The sequence below is a fragment of the Staurois parvus genome, unplaced genomic scaffold (genome assembly GCF_062004578.1).
Source record: "Staurois parvus isolate SC_StPar_1 unplaced genomic scaffold, SC_StPar_1.0 ptg000031l, whole genome shotgun sequence".
Taxonomy (NCBI): Eukaryota; Metazoa; Chordata; class Amphibia; order Anura; family Ranidae; genus Staurois; species Staurois parvus.
Genome location: NW_028317827.1, coordinates 15,396,134 through 15,413,613, shown reverse-complemented (window position 1 = coordinate 15,413,613; position 17,480 = coordinate 15,396,134). Strand labels below are relative to the sequence as shown.

The window sequence follows — 17,480 nt, the reverse complement described above, 5'->3', positions numbered from 1 at the left end:
TGTGGAAGAAGGGGAGGATCAGAGAAGACAGGATCAAACAGGCTTTTTACACAATGTGGAGGATTAACCCCTTGGGTTCCACAGTGAGTATAACAAGCATGCTTTACTGCATATACAGACTGATTTTACTGTTGTGGTTTTGGTAACACTTTAAGTACGCTTATTTGTTACAGAAACCTGAACAACGGTCCTAACCTTCCTCCTTTTCATCATACTATTTGCTTCAAGAAAGTCAGGTGTACTTTATGTGTGATATGTGTAAAATCAATTATGATTTTTATCCCTCTGGGTCTCATCTTAGAGCATTGCTTTCTGTCATCATTGATTTAAATATTTTCTCATCAGTAAACGTTCTCGTGAAATTTACAAGACTTCAATTTGCTACCCCAGTGCATTTAACTTGGTTGTACCGCTTATATTTAAAGCAGGATTCTTACCAACGCCGTCAGCTTCTTGATTATAATTAGATGCTGAGCGTTTCTCATGGGTGCTTTGCTCCTGAACCGACACCTAGGTAAGGAAAATGACGGCATTAAAAATATAACACTATCCCCAGCATCAATAAATAAATGGACACACTGTGGTGGCTCAGGGGAGTTATGCTAAGTATAAAACTATTTTTTATACAAGGAGTTGTAATAGTTATATTCATGTGCAGACTTGCAAATAATTTAAATACACAACATGCTAATGAATATTTGTATAATACCTGTTCTGTATTACTGGCTGAAAATTGGGATTCGTGTTGCTCAGTTGCTTGGCTGCTGCTAACAAACTTGACTTCATTGCTTCTTTTTGTTTCCTAAACGACAAAAGCATATTCACAATATAAGATTCTATTTTAGACAACTAAATTGTCAGCTTTATGTGTCTGGCATTTTCAGTCTGAATTGTTTTGCATGAATTCTACTTACATAGGCAAAAATGCAAAAACGTGGCAGAGTGGAGACATATCATTAAGAAACAAGACAAAGATTCTTAAAGAAAAAGTGCACTTTTCAATGTTCTTTTCTCCTCCGACTTCTCTCACTTTCCAAAATCACTTAACCTCCCTCGTGGTCTAACTAATCAATATTTTTGAATGTCAAAGCGGTACATTGCTTTGCATGTAAATTTGTTGTTTTTTATGGTAGGCCTGTAATTCTTAGGAATAACTCACTTAAATCTGTGTGAACAAGAGTCTAGTAAACATCCCGGGTATGATAAAGTTTGAAACACGAAATCATAAATTATAATATAATAAATAATTATAAAAAATAATAATATAATAATAATAAATTTAATTCAATAATGGAATCAAACCAAAACACTGAAATTTGAAATATAGCGCCAAGTTCGCACATCACTGAGCTCAGTCACAGAATCGTTTTCAGTGTCTGATGATGAATTTCCCCACGAATCATTATTAGAGATGAGCGAATTATTCAAAAATTCGATTCGGCTGATTCGCCGAATTTGAGGAAGAAATTCGATTTGATGCGAATTTATTCGCTGCGAATTTAACTTATAAAAAGGGTTTCTAGGCTTCAGAGAGCCTTTATATTAGTGCAGAACACTGTACCTTTAATTTAAATGCCCTTGGAGATGAGGAAGGAGAAGGAGAAGGAGAAGGAGAAGGATGAGAAGAAGGAGAAGGAGAAGGATGAGAAGAAGGAGAAGGATAAGAAGAAGGAGAAGGATGAGAAGAAGGAGAAGGAGAAGGATGAGAAGAAGGAGAAGGATGAGAAGAAGGAGAAGGATGAGAAGAAGGATGAGAAGAAGGAGAAGGATGAGAAGAAGGAGAAGGAGAAGGATGAGAAGAAGGAGAAGGAGAAGGATGAGAAGAAGGAGAAGGATGAGAAGAAGGAGAAGGATGAGAAGAAGGAGAAGGATGAGAAGAAGGAGAAGGATGAGAAGAAGGATGAGAAGAAGGAGAAGGATGAGAAGAAGGATGAGAAGAAGGAGAAGGATGAGAAGAAGAAGGATGAGAAGAAGAAGAAGGATGAGAAGAAGGAGAAGGATGAGAAGAAGAAGAAGGATGAGAAGAAGAAGAAGGATGAGAAGAAGAAGAAGGATGAGAAGAAGGAGAAGGATGAGAAGAAGAAGAAGGATGAGAAGAAGAAGAAGAAGGATGAGAAGAAGGAGAAGGATGAGAAGAAGAAGAAGGATGAGAAGAAGAAGAAGGATGAGAAGAAGGAGAATTCCAAGCCGGCAAAAAGTGTATCTGCAGAGCTCCGCTATTTCTTAGCGGAGCTCTGCAGATACACTTAGCGGAGCTCTGCAGATACACTTTTTGCCGGCTTGGAATTCTTCTTATTTTCATCCTACTTCTTCTTCTTCTTCTTCATCCTCATCCTCAGAAGAAGAAGAAGAGGATGAGGATGAAGAAGAAGAAGAAGTAGGATGAAAATAAGAAGAATTCCAAGCCGGCAAAAAGTGTATCTGCAGAGCTCCTCTATTTCTGACAGATACACTTTTTGCCGGCTTGGAATTCTTCTTATTTTCATCCTACTTCTTCTTATTCTTCTTCTTCATCCTCATCCTCAGAAGAAGAAGAAAAGGATGAGGATGAGGATGAAGAAGAAGAAGAAGAAGTAGGATGAAAATAAGAAGAATTCCAAGCCGGCAAAAAGTGTATCTGCAGAGCTCCTCTATTTCTGACAGATACACTTTTTCCCGGCTTGGAATTCTTCTTATTTTCATCCTACTTCTTCTTCTTCTTCTTCATCCTCATCCTCATCCTCAGAAGAAGAAGAAGAATGAAAAGAAGAAGAAGAATGAAAAGAAGAAGAAGAAGAATGAAAAGAAGAATGAGAAGAATGAAAAGATTTTTCTTATTCTTCTTTTCATTCTTCTTTTCATTCTTATTCTTCTTTTCATTCTTCTTCTTCTTCTTTTCATTCTTCTTTTCATTCTTCTCATTCTTCTTTTCATTCTTCTCATTCTTCTTCTCATTCTTCTTTTCATTCTTCTCATTCTTCTTTTCATTCTTCTTTTCATTCTTCTTCTCATTCTTCTTTTCATTCTTCTTCTCATTCTTCTTTTCATTCTTCTTTTTTTCATTCTTCTTTTCATTCTTCTTATTCTTCTTTTCATTCTTCTTCTTCTTTTCATTCTTCTTTTCATTCTTCTCATTCTTCTTTTCATTCTTCTCATTCTTCTTCTCATTCTTCTTTTCATTCTTCTTCTCATTCTTCTTTTCATTCTTCTTCTTCTTTTCATTCTTCTTTTCATTCTTCTCATTCTTCTTTTCATTCTTCTTTTCATTCTTCTTCTCATTCTTCTTTTCATTCTTCTTCTTCTTTTCATTCTTCTTTTCATTCTTCTTCTCATTCTTCTTTTCATGAAGAAGAAAAGAAGAATGAGAAGAATGAAAAGAAGAATGAAAAGAAGAAGAAGAAGAATGAAAAGAAGAATGAAAAGAAGAAGAATGAAAAGAAGAATGAGAAGAATGAAAAGAAGAAGAAGAAGAATGAAAAGAAGAAGAAGAATGAAAAGAAGAGGAAGAAGAATGAAAAGAAGAATGAAAAGAAGAAGAAGAATGAAAAGAAGAAGAAGAAGAAGAATGAAAAGAAGAATGAAAAGAAGAATGAGAAGAATGAAAAGATTCTTCTTCTTCTTCTTTTCATTCTTCTTTTCATTCTTCTTCTTCTTTTCATTCTTCTTCTTTTCATTCTTCTTTTCATTCTTCTCATTCTTCTTTTCATTATTCTCATTCTTCTTCTCATTCTTCTTTTCATTCTTCTTCTTCTTTTCATTCTTCTCATTCTTCTTTTCATTCTTCTTTTCATTCTTCTTCTCATTCTTCTTTTCATTCTTCTTCTTTTCATTCTTCTTTTCATTCTTCTTCTTCTTCTTTTCATTCTTCTTCTTCTTCTTTTCATTCTTCTTTTCATTCTTCTCATTCTTCTTTTCATTCTTCTCATTCTTCTTCTCATTCTTCTTTTCATTCTTCTTCTCATTCTTCTTTTCATTCTTCTTCTTCTTTTCATTCTTCTTTTCATTCTTCTCATTCTTCTTTTCATTCTTCTTCTCATTCTTCTTTTCATGAAGAAGAAAAGAAGAATGAGAAGAATGAAAAGAAGAAGAAGAAGAATGAAAAGAAGAATGAGAAGAAGAATGAAAAGAAGAATGAAAAGTAGAATGAGAAGAATGAAAAGAAGAAGGAAAAGAAGAATGAAAAGAAGAAGAAGAAGAAGAAGAATTAAAAGAATGAGAAGAATGAAAAGAAGAATGAAAAGAAGAAGAATGAAAAGAAGAAGAAGAAGAATGAAAAGAAAAAGAAGAAGAATGAAAAGAAGAAGAAGAAGAAGAAGAATGAAAAGAAAAAGAAGAAGAATGAAAAGAAGAATGAAAAGAAGAAGAAGAATGAAAAGAAGAAGAAGAAGAATGAAAAGAAGAAGAAGAAGAATGAAAAGAAGAATGAGAAGAATGAAAAGAAGAAGAAGAAGAATGAAAAGAAGAATGAAAAGAAGAAGAAGAATGAAAAGAAGAAGAAGAAGAATGAAAAGAAGAATGAAAAGAAGAAGAAGAATGAAAAGAAGAAGAAGAAGAATGAAAAGAAGAATGAAAAGAAGAATGAGAAGAATGAAAAGATTCTTCTTCTTCTTTTCATTCTTCTTTTCATTCTTCTTTTCATTCTTCTTCTTCTTCTTTTCATTCTTCTCATTCTTCTTTTCATTCTTCTCATTCTTCTTCTCATTCTTCTTTTCATTCTTCTTTTCATTCTTCTTCTTCTTTTCATTCTTTTTTTCATTCTTCTCATTCTTCTTTTCATTCTTCTTTTCATTCTTCTTCTCATTCTTCTTCTCATTCTTCTTTTCATTCTTCTTCTTCTTTTCATTCTTCTTTTCATTCTTCTTCTCATTCTTCTTTTCATGAAGAAGAAAAGAAGAATGAGAAGAATGAAAAGAAGAATGAAAAGAAGAAGAAGAAGAAGAATGAAAAGAAGAATGAGAAGAAGAATGAAAAGAAGAATGAAAAGAAGAATGAGAAGAATGAAAAGAAGAATGAAAAGAAGAAGAAGAAGAATGAAAAGAAGAAGAAGAATGAAAAGAAGAATGAAAAGAAGAAGAATGAAAAGAAGAAGAAGAAGAATGAAAAGAAGAATGAAAAGAAGAAGAATGAAAAGAAGAATGAAAAGAAGAAGAAGAAGAATGAAAAGAAGAATGAAAAGAAGAATGAGAAGAATGAAAAGATTCTTCTTCTTCTTCTTTTCATTCTTCTTTTCATTCTTCTTCTTCTTTTCATTCTTCTTCTTCTTCTTTTCATTCTTCTTTTCATTCTTCTCATTCTTCTTTTCATTCTTCTCATTCTTCTTTTCATTCTTCTTCTCATTCTTCTTTTCATTCTTCTTCTTCTTTTCATTCTTCTTTTCATTCTTCTTTTCATGAAGAAGAAAAGAAGAATGAGAAGAATGAAAAGAAGAATGAAAAGAAGAAGAAGAAGAATGAAAAGAAGAAGAAGAAGAATGAAAAGAAGAATGAAAAGAAGAAGAAGAATGAAAAGAAGAAGAAGAAGAATGAAAAGAAGAATGAGAAGAATGAAAAGAAGAAGAATGAAAAGAAGAATGAAAAGAAGAAGAAGAATGAAAAGAAGAAGAAGAAGAATGAAAAGAAGAATGAAAAGAAGAAGAAGAATGAAAAGAAGAAGAAGAAGAATGAAAAGAAGAATGAAAAGAAGAATGAGAAGAATGAAAAGATTCTTCTTCTTCTTCTTTTCATTCTTCTTTTCATTCATCTTCTTCTTTTCATTCTTCTTCTTCTTCTTTTCATTCTTCTTTTCATTCTTCTCATTCTTCTTTTCATTCTTCTTCTCATTCTTCTTTTCATTCTTCTTCTTCTTTTCATTCTTCTTTTCATTCTTCTCATTCTTCTTTTCATTCTTCTTCTCATTCTTCTTTTCATTCTTCTTCTTCTTTTCATTCTTCTTTTCATTCTTTTTCTTCTTCTTTTCATTCTTCTTCTTCTTCTTTTCATTCTTCTTTTCATTCTTCTCATTCTTCTTTTCATTCTTCTCATTCTTCTTCTCATTCTTCTTTTCATTCTTCTTCTCATTCTTCTTTTCATTCTTCTTCTTCTTTTCATTCTTCTCATTCTTCTTTTCATTCTTCTTTTCATTCTTCTTCTCATTCTTCTTTTCATGAAGAAGAAAAGAAGAATGAGAAGAATGAAAAGAAGAAAAAGAATGAAAAGAAGAATGAGAAGAAGAATGAAAAGAAGAATGAAAAGAAGAATGAGAAGAATGAAAAGAAGAAGTATTCCAGTACAGCAAAAAGTGTATCTGCAGAGAGCTCCGCTATTTCTGACAGTTCTCTGACAGTTCCTTCACATTTACAGCGGTTGAAACATTGTATCTATTTCCGAATAAAAACATCTGTATCCTAAATGGAAACAAATAGATACAATGTTTCAACCGCTGTACATGTGAAGGAACTGTCAGAGAACTGTCAGAAATAGCGGAGCTCTCTGCAGGGACACTTTTGCCGGCTGATCAGGAAAAATCCGATTCGCGCACCCGAAGTATGCTAATATTCGGATTCGCCGCGAATCAAATTTTTCCTGAAATTCGAAACGAATTCCACTTCGCCTGGTTCGATTCGCTCATCTCTAATCATTATCACTCAATTCTGCAAGTGGTTCTAATTTACTATCACTGTTCTCTAGCTGGTCTAAAACCGCTTTTGACCTAAAGGGACACTTTTTGGATGCCATGGCAGAAAGAATGGTAAAAGTGCAGGCAGGGCACAGGACAAAGCACTAGGGACAAAACTTAGGTGAAATGGTTTGATACAGTAATGTAACAGATTACAATGTATTGTGTGTATGTAAAATTTTAACTTTTTTGAATCTCCAACTGGTTCTGCCCCCCCCCCCCCGTACGTCCCGACTCTCGCAGGGAATGGAACCCGGAAGACGGATGCTGGCATCAGCAGGGGGACATGGCTAGGGGACACAGAGGGAGGACCTCGCAGGATCGTGGGACAAGGTAAGGCTCGAGGAATCACCGGAGAAGCTCTGCAGTGTAATCCCAAGTGTGGCTCAGGTTTACCGCAAAATTAACCCCAAGCCACACTCAGGATTACCGCTAGGAAGGTTAAAGTGTTACTAAACCCAGGACCCTGCATCCACTATATCTGGTCTCCCACAGTATACAGAACATGGAAATGCAATTATTTTAGTAAATATAAACTGCTAAATACCTTTTCTTATCAGAAGTTAGAGGAGTTTTGTGGTTTCTAGCATTGTCCTGCCCAGCAATAGCTTAAGCTTGTAGGAGGAGTTTTCTTTCTGCTCTAAGAGGATGCAAAACCCCTGACCTCTGTCTGACTAGTGCTGATTGGCCCTGTGCTGATCACATGCATTCTCCCAAGAAAAAAAAATCTCTAGCAATACACACCAAACTAAGCATGTGTGAAATGCCTATGGTTCAGTCAGTCTTATCAGGAGATAAGCGGTGGTTGCTTGAAAAAGGGGAGGAACAGAGAAGAAAGGATCAACAAGCCTTTTTACACAGTGCAGAGGATTAACCCCTTAGTTTCCACAGTGAGTATAACAAGCATGCTTTACTGCATATACAGGCTGATTTTACTGTTGTGGGTTTAGTAACACTTTAATGGTATCAATTGGATCATTCACAAATGATTGGGATCAGTGAGTGCAGTCCTTTTAAATCTAATTGTCTATGATTTTTATCTGCACTTTTCTCTGATTCTGATGTTGTGCAGGCCAGGATACACATGAGAAAGACATCAATTTTCCGGCACGCACGGCTTCTTCCTTCAGTCTTTTGAGAGCTGTCATTTACTAATAGTAACAGCCAGGTTAGGCTTATTTCAATGACTATTTCCATACCTCCCAACTTTCTGAGACAAGAATGAGGAACAATTTATAGTACGTTTGTGCACTCCCCTGCCCTTAGTTTTCTGGACCATGAAGAATGAATGCACAAAAAGTGCACACAAAAAATTGATAGTTGTTATCTACATGTTCCTTTCTGAACAAATTCTGTTTTTTTTTATTTACTGATCATGGAATTAACTTTCAAGTAATGCATGCTAATCCTTCTGAAGCAGCTTGTTTCATTTGACCACTAACAATTACGGTAGATGTGAATCCTCGTGACATATGTTTACTTGAACTGTGTATTATAAACAGTTGTCTTTTTTTTTCAATAAAATACAGATTTTCTGCCTTTTTTGCCTTGTTTTGCTTCTTAATGTTGGTGATCAACTGTAGCCTCTTTCAGCCATGTTCCAGTCTACATTTACCCACTCCAGTACCTGATGCACATAATTGCCCTGCATCCGCTTCCTATTAGTAATAATAGTGGATCATGCCAACATAATATGTGTTGGCATGATTGCTTGCAGTTTTCAACAGTGGAGCTTGTGCAAGAGTGACAACGCAGGAGAACAAAAATGCAGGAAGTGGTTGAACAAGGTCCTACATGGCAGGGTCACTGTGTATGTAAAGTGGCTGTAAAGGCTCAAGGTTTTTTACCTTCATGCATCCTATGCATGAAGGTAAAAAACCTACTGTGTGTAGCTCCCCCTCCCCAGTCCCCCCAATACTTACCTGAGCCCCACCCGATCCGGCGATGTGAACGAGAGCCTCAGCTATCCTGTGTCTATCTTTCCTCATTGGCTAAGACAGCAGCAGGAGCCAATACTGTCAATCACAGCCAGTGACCCAATGAGGAGAGAGCAGGGGACTAGGCTGAATTGCGTCTGTGTGTGAATGGACACACAGGGCAATGGCTTGGGTGCTCCCATAGCAAGCTGCTTTAACAATTTCTTTAAAAACAAAAAGTTTTTTTTCTACTTTTCAATAGAGTGGTGAGGGTTAGGTATCTTGCCATTTTTACATCTTTTTTTGTTGTTGTTGGAAGATTCACCCTTTCTATTTATGCCAGTAGCAATTTATAATTGGGCAGCACAGTGGCTACATGGTTAGCACTTCCGCTTGGCAGTACTCGGATCATTGGTTCGAATCCCAGCCACAACACCACCTGCCTGGAGTTTGCATGTTCTCCCTGTGTCTGTGTGGGTTTCCTCCGGGTACTCCAGTTTCCTCCCACACTCCAAAGACATGCTGGTAGGTGAATTAGTTCCTGTCCAAATTGGCCCTAGTATGTATATGAATGTGAGTTAGGGACCTTAGATTTTACACCCCTTGAGGGTTAGGGACTGATGTGAATGTACAATATATATGTAAAGCGCTGCGTAAATTGACGCCGCTATATAAGTACCTGAAATAAATAAATAAATAATATGAGCAAAAGGGTTTTAGACTCAATTTTTCAATGCTACCCCCACACCAATAGGTGGAAATGTTGAGTATTTTGGGGATCTAGCACTATCTATACTTTTTTTTAGGGGCGCAATAAAAAACAGAGGTTCCAACTCTTCCAAACTCTATAGATCAAACCTGATTTACGTACACTTCAATAAACACAGAACTGTTCATATAAAAAAATGTTCTGTGTACTGTAATAACATGGCAGAACTCATTGGCACAAGTTTATCTTAGGTTTTTATCTTGCAGCATCTATATTTTAAAAAGGCGTGAGAAGCTCACGCGATCAGCTCAGTATATCTCAGCCATCAAAAGCTTTAAAACCACACGATCTACCACAATGTAGTTAAAATACTTTAAAGCATTTACTTGCTCAGTGTAATTAATTCCCACAGGTCATTTCAGCCCTGTGAAATGGCGTTGCGCATTCTAGGTGAGTGGTCCCTATATTACTGGCGGCTTGATTTGGTCATATTAAGTTGTTATGAAATGGGAGAGTAATTGGGATTGCTGTGTCTGAGCTGGTGGTGAATACATCATTCTCTCTGCCTCTGGGATGCATTAGTTTAAATGTAGTCATTTGTGAAAAGCATTTCAAGCTTTGTTTTAAATGACTAAATATGCATGCTGAAAGCCCAGTTTAATCAGGCAAGAACATTCTTTGGTTCAGCTACTGTATATGAAAGAAAAACACTGCTTAATTTCAGTGTATCATACAGTAGAGCTGTTTAGAAAAAGATACGAGAATAAACATGCATAAAATACACTTTTTTGGACAGTTTAAGGATGATGGAGGACAGATGTATGAAAGTGTCAGGTCTTGTGATAATACCTTTAAACCCTTCATACCCAGAAGTCTTTGAAGTCTAGACTGTCAGGCCAAATTCAACAGCATAATTATGCACGTCAGCTAACTGAACCAGTCATGGACACTGGGTATGCTTCCTCTCCCGCAGCTATTTCGCTGCATATACTGGCAATATATTAGATTTTTTGTAATCACACTAGGAGCAACTGTTTCTGCTCCGAGGACCTGATTACCACTATGCTTTAATGGCCTGACAGTTGAGGTCCAGGTCCTGTGTGATAGGGGCCTTAATTGAGTCAGTTATCCCTGTGCTCTTAAAGAGTAGAAAGTTTCCTGCAAAATCTACCATTGCATCTGTAAAGAATATTTTTTATGGTATGAAGTAAAGAATTGTCATCCCAGGAAATAATCCATGATGAATCCTATCCTTTCTCTGATTGGATCTGGATCAACATTTGGCCTTGATAACCTTCAAGGCTCAAATCACAGGCCTAGCTATTCTATGTCAGAGGTTGCTTACTTCTTACTCCCTTGTGAAGGCTTTTGTACAGGTTGTCACTCTCCTTGTTCCCCCCTATATGTTCTCCAGTGACTCAATGGGAGCTGAACCTGGTTCTGTTAGCTCTTCAAAAACCATCATTTGAACCTACTAGGGATATTCCTCTGTTTATGCTTACTTGCTGGTCACTATCATTTTGGCAAGGTGAGTCTCTGAGTTGGTGGCCCTAACTTGTCAAAAACTTGTCAAAAAGGAAAAGGATGTTTTGAGGACCTTTTTTCTTTCCAAGGTGGCTTCCTCCTTTCATCTTAACGTAGACATTTTTCTACCATCTTTCAGTCCTGCTTCTAAACATCCTAAAGAGATTTATCTCCATTGTCTGGATATGGTGCACGCTTGAGTTTATCTCTCAGTTACATCTCCCTTTCATCAGTCTTACTCTATCCCTGCCATTCCTGAACATCCCCACAGAGTACAGTCGTACTTTTCAGTATGTCTAGGTAGATTCAAGCTTTGCCTTTTACAATTAAAGTGTACTTCACCAGATCATTTAGTTCATTATGGGCTCTTCAGCATTGGTTTCTCAGATTTGCAAAGCTGCTACTTGGTCTGGTCTTTAGTTTATGAAGCTCTGCACTTACAGTATGTCCTCAGTCTTCCAGGTTAAATGAGTCAGGGTGTGATTCAATCAGTAAAACTGAGGTCCTTTAGTTCTGGAAAGGAATTACTGCCAGTGACCGCATCAGAGAGGAGCTGAGTTAAACAGCAAAAGTTGCTTCTTATTTATTGTTATGAAAAACTTCACCATCAAAAATATAGCCTGGAGTTGTACTTTAAGACAGCAATGAAATAAATGTAGATTTTGACAGTTGTATTGTTTCCTTGCTGTTATTAGAACTTTTCTGATTGATGTCACTCATTGCCTGGTTTCACTCTTTAAGGAGAATAAGGAGAGTAATGTATCAGTTCTCTCTTTACTACGATATTTAATAAGTACTTTACAGTCCATGAAGCCATAAATATAAAAAAACTGCTTTAGGTAAAATGGAAATTGTCCTTTACCAATTTGCCTTATCAGCTTGATGCAGCCAATGTTCTTGGGTGAACAGGCTTCAGGATTTACAGTCAGAAGCCATGTTGAGGAATCAATAACGAAATAAAAGGATTGGCATTTCCTTATATGACATGTTTTATATGACTGCAATCGACATGGCTCTCTCACATAATTGTTTTATAACTGCATACCAAGCCCTTGCCTCTCAGTCAGCCCATTAAAAACTGACATAAAAGACTATTCATAATAAAATATGATCTCCATTATCTACTGCTAGTTGACACTCTTGTATTCTAAAGACAGTTAATGAATGACAACTGCAATCACATTTTGATTAGATCACCCATGAGCTATACTATCTATGTAACATCTAATCTAGACGCACGTGCAGACCTATACTTAATAATGATTGAATAATGTAGCGCAAGAGCAATAGAGGGCAGTGACCCATAACAACCAATACAATTTCAGCTAATAGTAATTTATTGTAGTCAAGTCAATTAAAAGGCCTGACTACCCAAAACTATTATTTAATTTTTTAGTAGAGGGTAAAAGTTAAAGTGCACATCTGAGCAAAATAAAAATGCACGTCACCATATTTTGTCCCTTTAAATGCTGAAAGCACAAAAAATAAATTTTGTTCCTGTCAGAAATCCTCTGGGCTCCTAGCTTTCTGTGCATTCTACCTCTGTTGCACTAAAATCCCATACAATGTTATGAGCTCTGCCCAGTTTACCAATGTGAATTACCAGAAACCTCACCCTATGTTATGGAGAAGAAGAGAGAGGTAGGGTTTCTGTATATATAATATTTTTTGGATCCTAACATAGGCCAGTTTAAGACTACAGAAAATGCTGTATGTCACAGGTAAAAGCCACATGAAACACTGTCACAGGAAAGTGCCACACAAAATAGTCTGTTACAGGGAAAATTGTAGTATATCAAACCATACCGTACTTCACATGGGCCCATACATGAGGGTGAGTGCACAGCTAGACAGTGGTATCATAAAAATTCAAGAGACTACTTGTCATCTTAAAGATGGTCCCTTTACCCTCGGAACATTGATGCTATGTACTGATATGGAAATTCAGTAAATTGGTGATCTGGATTCCATTTGGTGTGCTGGCTCACACACAATACTTCATATCAAATGGGAAATATCAGACCCAATGCAGTTTGTCTGATTTTGGTGTCTGACTAAAGTGTTTGGATATATAATTCTCCAAATTATGTACATTATTTCCTGTCTCTGTGTGACTGGGTCAGAAAACCCCAGAAGAAAGAAGTAAAAAATGGAGATGTCCTACTATGGAAAAGCTGCTGCTGAACCCAGACTAGAAGCAGACACTATTAGACAAGTGCTCCTACATTTATTAGGTTACTGTTGCTGCCCATAGCTATATATATATATATATATATATATATATATATATAAATTATTATTATTATTATTATACAGGATTTATATAGCGCCAACAGTTTGCTCAGCGCTTTATATATATATATACAGTATATATATATATATATTATATATATATAAAAAGACTGGTGACAAGTAGAGATGAGCGAATCGAACTTGGCGAAGTGGAATTCGTTTCGAATATTAGGAAAAATTCGATTCGCACCGAATCCGAATTTTAGCAAACTTCGGATGCACGAATCGAATTTTCCCCGATCAGCCGGCAAAAAGTGTCACTGCAGAGAGCTCCGCTATTTCTGACAGTTCTCTGACAGTTCCTTCACATTTACAGCGGTTGAAACATTGTATCTGTTTGTTTCCATTTAGGATACAGATGTTTTTATTCGGAAACAAATAGATACAATGTTTCAACCGCTGTAAATGTGAAGGAACTGTCAGAGAACTGTCAGAAATAGCGGAGCTCTCTGCAGATACACTTTTTGCTGTACTGGAATTCTTCTTCTTTTCATTCTTCTTCTTTTCATTCTTCTTCTTCTTCTTCTTTTCATTCTTCTTCTTCTTCTTTTCATTCTTCTTCTTCTTTTCATTCTTCTTTTCATTCTTCTTCTTCTTCTTTTCATTCCTCTTCTTCTTCTTTTCATTCTTCTTCTTCTTTTTTTCATTCTTCTTTTCATTCTTCTCATTCTTCTTTTCATTCTTCTTTTCATTCTTCTTCTCATTCTTCTTTTCATTCTTCTTCTTCTTCTTTTCATTCTTCTTCTTCTTCTTTTCATTCTTCTTCTTTTCATTCTTCTTTTCATTCTTCTTCTTCTTCTTTTCATTCTTCTTTTCATTCTTCTTCTTCTTCTTTTCATTCTTCTTCTTTTCATTCTTCTCATTCTTCTTTTCGTTCTTCTTCTCATTCTTCTTTTCATTCTTCTTCTTCTTCTTTTCATTCTTCTTCTTCTTCTTTTCATTCTTCTTCTTCTTCTTTTCATTCTTCTTTTCATTCTTCTTCTTCTTTTCATTCTTCTTCTTTTCATTCTACTTCTTCTTCTTTTCATTCTTCTTTTCATTCTTCCTCTTCTTTTCATTCTTCTTCTTCTTCTTTTCATTCTTCTTCTTTTCATTCTTCTTTTCATTCTTCTTCTTCTTCTTCTTTTCATTCTTCTTCTTCTTCTTTTCATTCTTCTTTTCATTCTTCTTCTTCTTCTTTTCATTCTTCTTTTCATTCTTTTCATTCTTCTTCTCATTCTTCTTTTCATTCTTCTTCTTCTTCTTTTCATTCTTCTTCTTCTTCTTTTCATTCTTCTTCTTCTTCTTTTCATTCTTCTTTTCATTCTACTTCTTCTTCTTTTCATTCTTCTTCTTTTCATTCTTCTTCTTTTCATTCTTCTTCTTCTTCTTTTCATTCTTCTTTTCATTCTTCTCATTCTTCTTTTCATTCTTCTTTTCATTCTTCTTCTCATTCTTCTTTTCATTCTTCTTCTTCTTCTTTTCATTCTTCTACTTCTTTTCATTCTTCTTATTCTTCTTTTCATTCTTCTTTTCATTCTTCTTCTTCTTCTTTTCATTCTTCTTCTTCTTTTCATTCTTCTTTTCATTCTTCTTCTTCTTCTTCTTCGTCGTGCCCCGTGACTGCCCAAATGAGTGAAGTGTGCGGTGATTCTAAGATCGACGGCACTCATCTGCATGTCATACTGACTGACAGTATTATTTCTCTTCCCCAGCAGACTCCAAGGGCATTTAAATTAAAGGTATAGTGTTCTGCACTAATATAAAGGCTCTCTGAAGCCTAGAAACCCTTTTAATAAGTTAAATTTGCAGCGAATAAATTCGCATCGAATCGAATTTCTCCCGCAAATTCGGCGAATTAGCCGAATCGAATTTTTGAATAATTCGCTCATCTCTAGTGACAAGTATAGAAGTATATCTGTTCCCTTATCTCACATATGTACTATACCAGATAGATAAGTCTGTGATACAGTGTGTGCATGTAGTAGTCACATTGCTGTTTGTTTGTAGGTGTACCTGTTTATTGCAATAGAGCTTATATACAGCTCCTGGTATTTTAGTTAACCCTGTCCCTTCTGATCTTGGATTCTATAGCTAGTCTAAGCTCAGGGCTCAATAACCAGCATAGACTAGAGCCTGGTTAGGCATCCGATGGCCCAGTAGGTAGTTAGAGGTCTGGGTGCATGGCAGCTGAGAGTTACTACAGACTAAGACACAGAGTAGATAGCCCAACTCTGAGTTCAAGTGTCACACCATTGCTATTCTGCTATTGAGAAGCTGCATTCCACGTTGATTGGACAACGGTTGGAAGGTCTCCCCATTATCAATGATTCTGACATCTGGTCTTTGACACCAAGATAGACAACGCATGGTGATTATCCTCAGGGGCCCCTAAAACTGGACTTTGCTGCAACATTTATTTGGAGGTATCTTTATTATTAACTATATACAGTATACCTGGGTATACAGCAGTCAGCCTAATATTATGAACTCCCACCATAACATTATATTATATGTAATATTATTATATTGAGTAGGTCCCCTTTTGACCCATCCAGGCATGGACTCCACTAAACCTCTGAAAGTATGCTGTGTTATCTAACACCAAGCCATCAGTAGCAGATCCTTTAAGTTCTGTAAGTTGTGAGGTAAAGCATCCATGGACTTGTTTCTCCAGCACATCCCACAGATGCTTGATCTGATTGAGATGTGGAGAATTTGAAGGCAAAGTCAACACCTCAATTAATTATTGAATTCATTAGACCAGATCACATTCTTCCATTGCTTCAGGGTCCAGTTCTGATGCTCACTTGCCCATTGTAGGCACTTTTGGCTTTGGGCAGGAGTCAGTATGGGCACACTGACCTGTCTACAGCTATGCAGTCCTATATGCAAAAAAACTGCAATGCATTGTGTGTTTTGACACCTTTCTATCAGAACCAGCATTAACTTTTCAGAAATTTGAGCCATAGCTCTTCTATGGGATATGACTACATGGGCCAGCCTTCATTCAACACATGCTCAAATCCTTATGCTTGCCCATTTTTTTTGCTTTCAAAACATCAACTCCAGGAACAACGTGTTCACTTGCTACCATAAATATCCCAACAACTTTCAGATGCCATTGTAACAAAGGTAACCAATGTTATTCGCTTAACCTGTTAGTGGTCATAATGTGATGGCTGATCGGTGAATGTGCACAGTTCCACCAGGACTCCCCTTAGGCTCTTTGTTAATATTACCTGTTTGTATGTTGGGAGCATGTGCTATTATCAACTTATTATATAAAGCTCATATTATTCTCATATTGATGTGCATCTATATACTTATGGTTAATGTTATGGCTGACGTGCAGTAGTTCCTCTTCTCCTAATTACTTTAATTAGAATACTGGTTAATTTTCCCAGGAAGGGAATCCCCTGTGCTCACAGAGGCTCTGTCCTGGGTTGAGGTACTGCCAATTTTATTATCAAACCCACTGTTCCAAAGGTTCTGGCTCTCTTATTTACATTCAAGTTTAGCACAATATTTTTGGGGGAGGGTCATTTCTCATAACCTCTCCCAAATGAAGGCTACATGAGCATAACTAGAATGGTGAAAAGGTCCACTAAAAGCAGTCTGTCACAGGGGTGTTCACATAAAATACTGTCTGTCACAAGGAAATTCTACATAGGATGCAGCCTGTCAATGGGAAATGTCACAAAATGTACAGTCTGTTACAGTAAAAAGTCACACAAAATGCTTTCTATCAACGTGAAAGATTATACCAAATGCAGTCTGTCTGAATGTACTGTTTGGAAGTTAAAATCCATACAAAGTGTTATCTGTCATAGGGAAAGGCCACACAAAATTTGTGTCATTTGTGACAAGGAAAAAACACAACTTTTGTTGCAAGAAATAGGGAAATAGCAACACAAAATAACAGATCATAGTATAAATTTTATTCTGAATATTTATTTTTCAAATTATGTATTCAATTTCAAAATTTAATTTGGTTTGAGATTATGCCACTCAACCCAAGTACGCAAATGATGGATTCAAAGTATATGCACTGTTGTGTAAGTTTAAACAATTTAAAAAAACATAGGGCAAATCAGAGTGGTTTGCAGTGTTTCACAGCATGCAGAAATATATTTAATTTTTTCGACCACTCTATGTAGCTGTAGTTTGACTCATGATTGCTTGATGTGAGTTAATGTAATAGACTGCTCTTTGAACTGTTATTAAATAAGCCGGTATGCCTAGCTAGTGAAGAAGAACAGCAGAAGATGTATGTTTAGAATTTAGCTGTTCTAGTCAATAGCTCTATAGTATCTTAAGCTGACTTATTGGAAAGCAATGCCTCTTTTTCTGTTAGAACATTTTAAAGTTTTAATCTTTCTAAAACTAGAAACCTGTCACATTTTACAGTTAGATTTAGGAATCGA

General features: G+C 36.0%; 1 protein-coding gene across 1 annotated transcript in view; it reads right to left on the bottom strand.

Moving 5' to 3' along the window:
• Nucleotides 1-17,480, bottom strand: part of XIRP2 (xin actin binding repeat containing 2) — a 181,161-nt gene that overhangs the window by 35,704 nt on the left and 127,977 nt on the right. The window contains exons 4-5 of the mRNA XM_089660274.1: nucleotides 710-802; nucleotides 438-510 (exon numbers count right to left, since the gene is read on the bottom strand). Of these exons, the coding sequence (XP_089516400.1) occupies nucleotides 438-510; nucleotides 710-802 (166 nt within the window). The remainder of the gene's footprint in view (nucleotides 1-437; nucleotides 511-709; nucleotides 803-17,480) is intronic.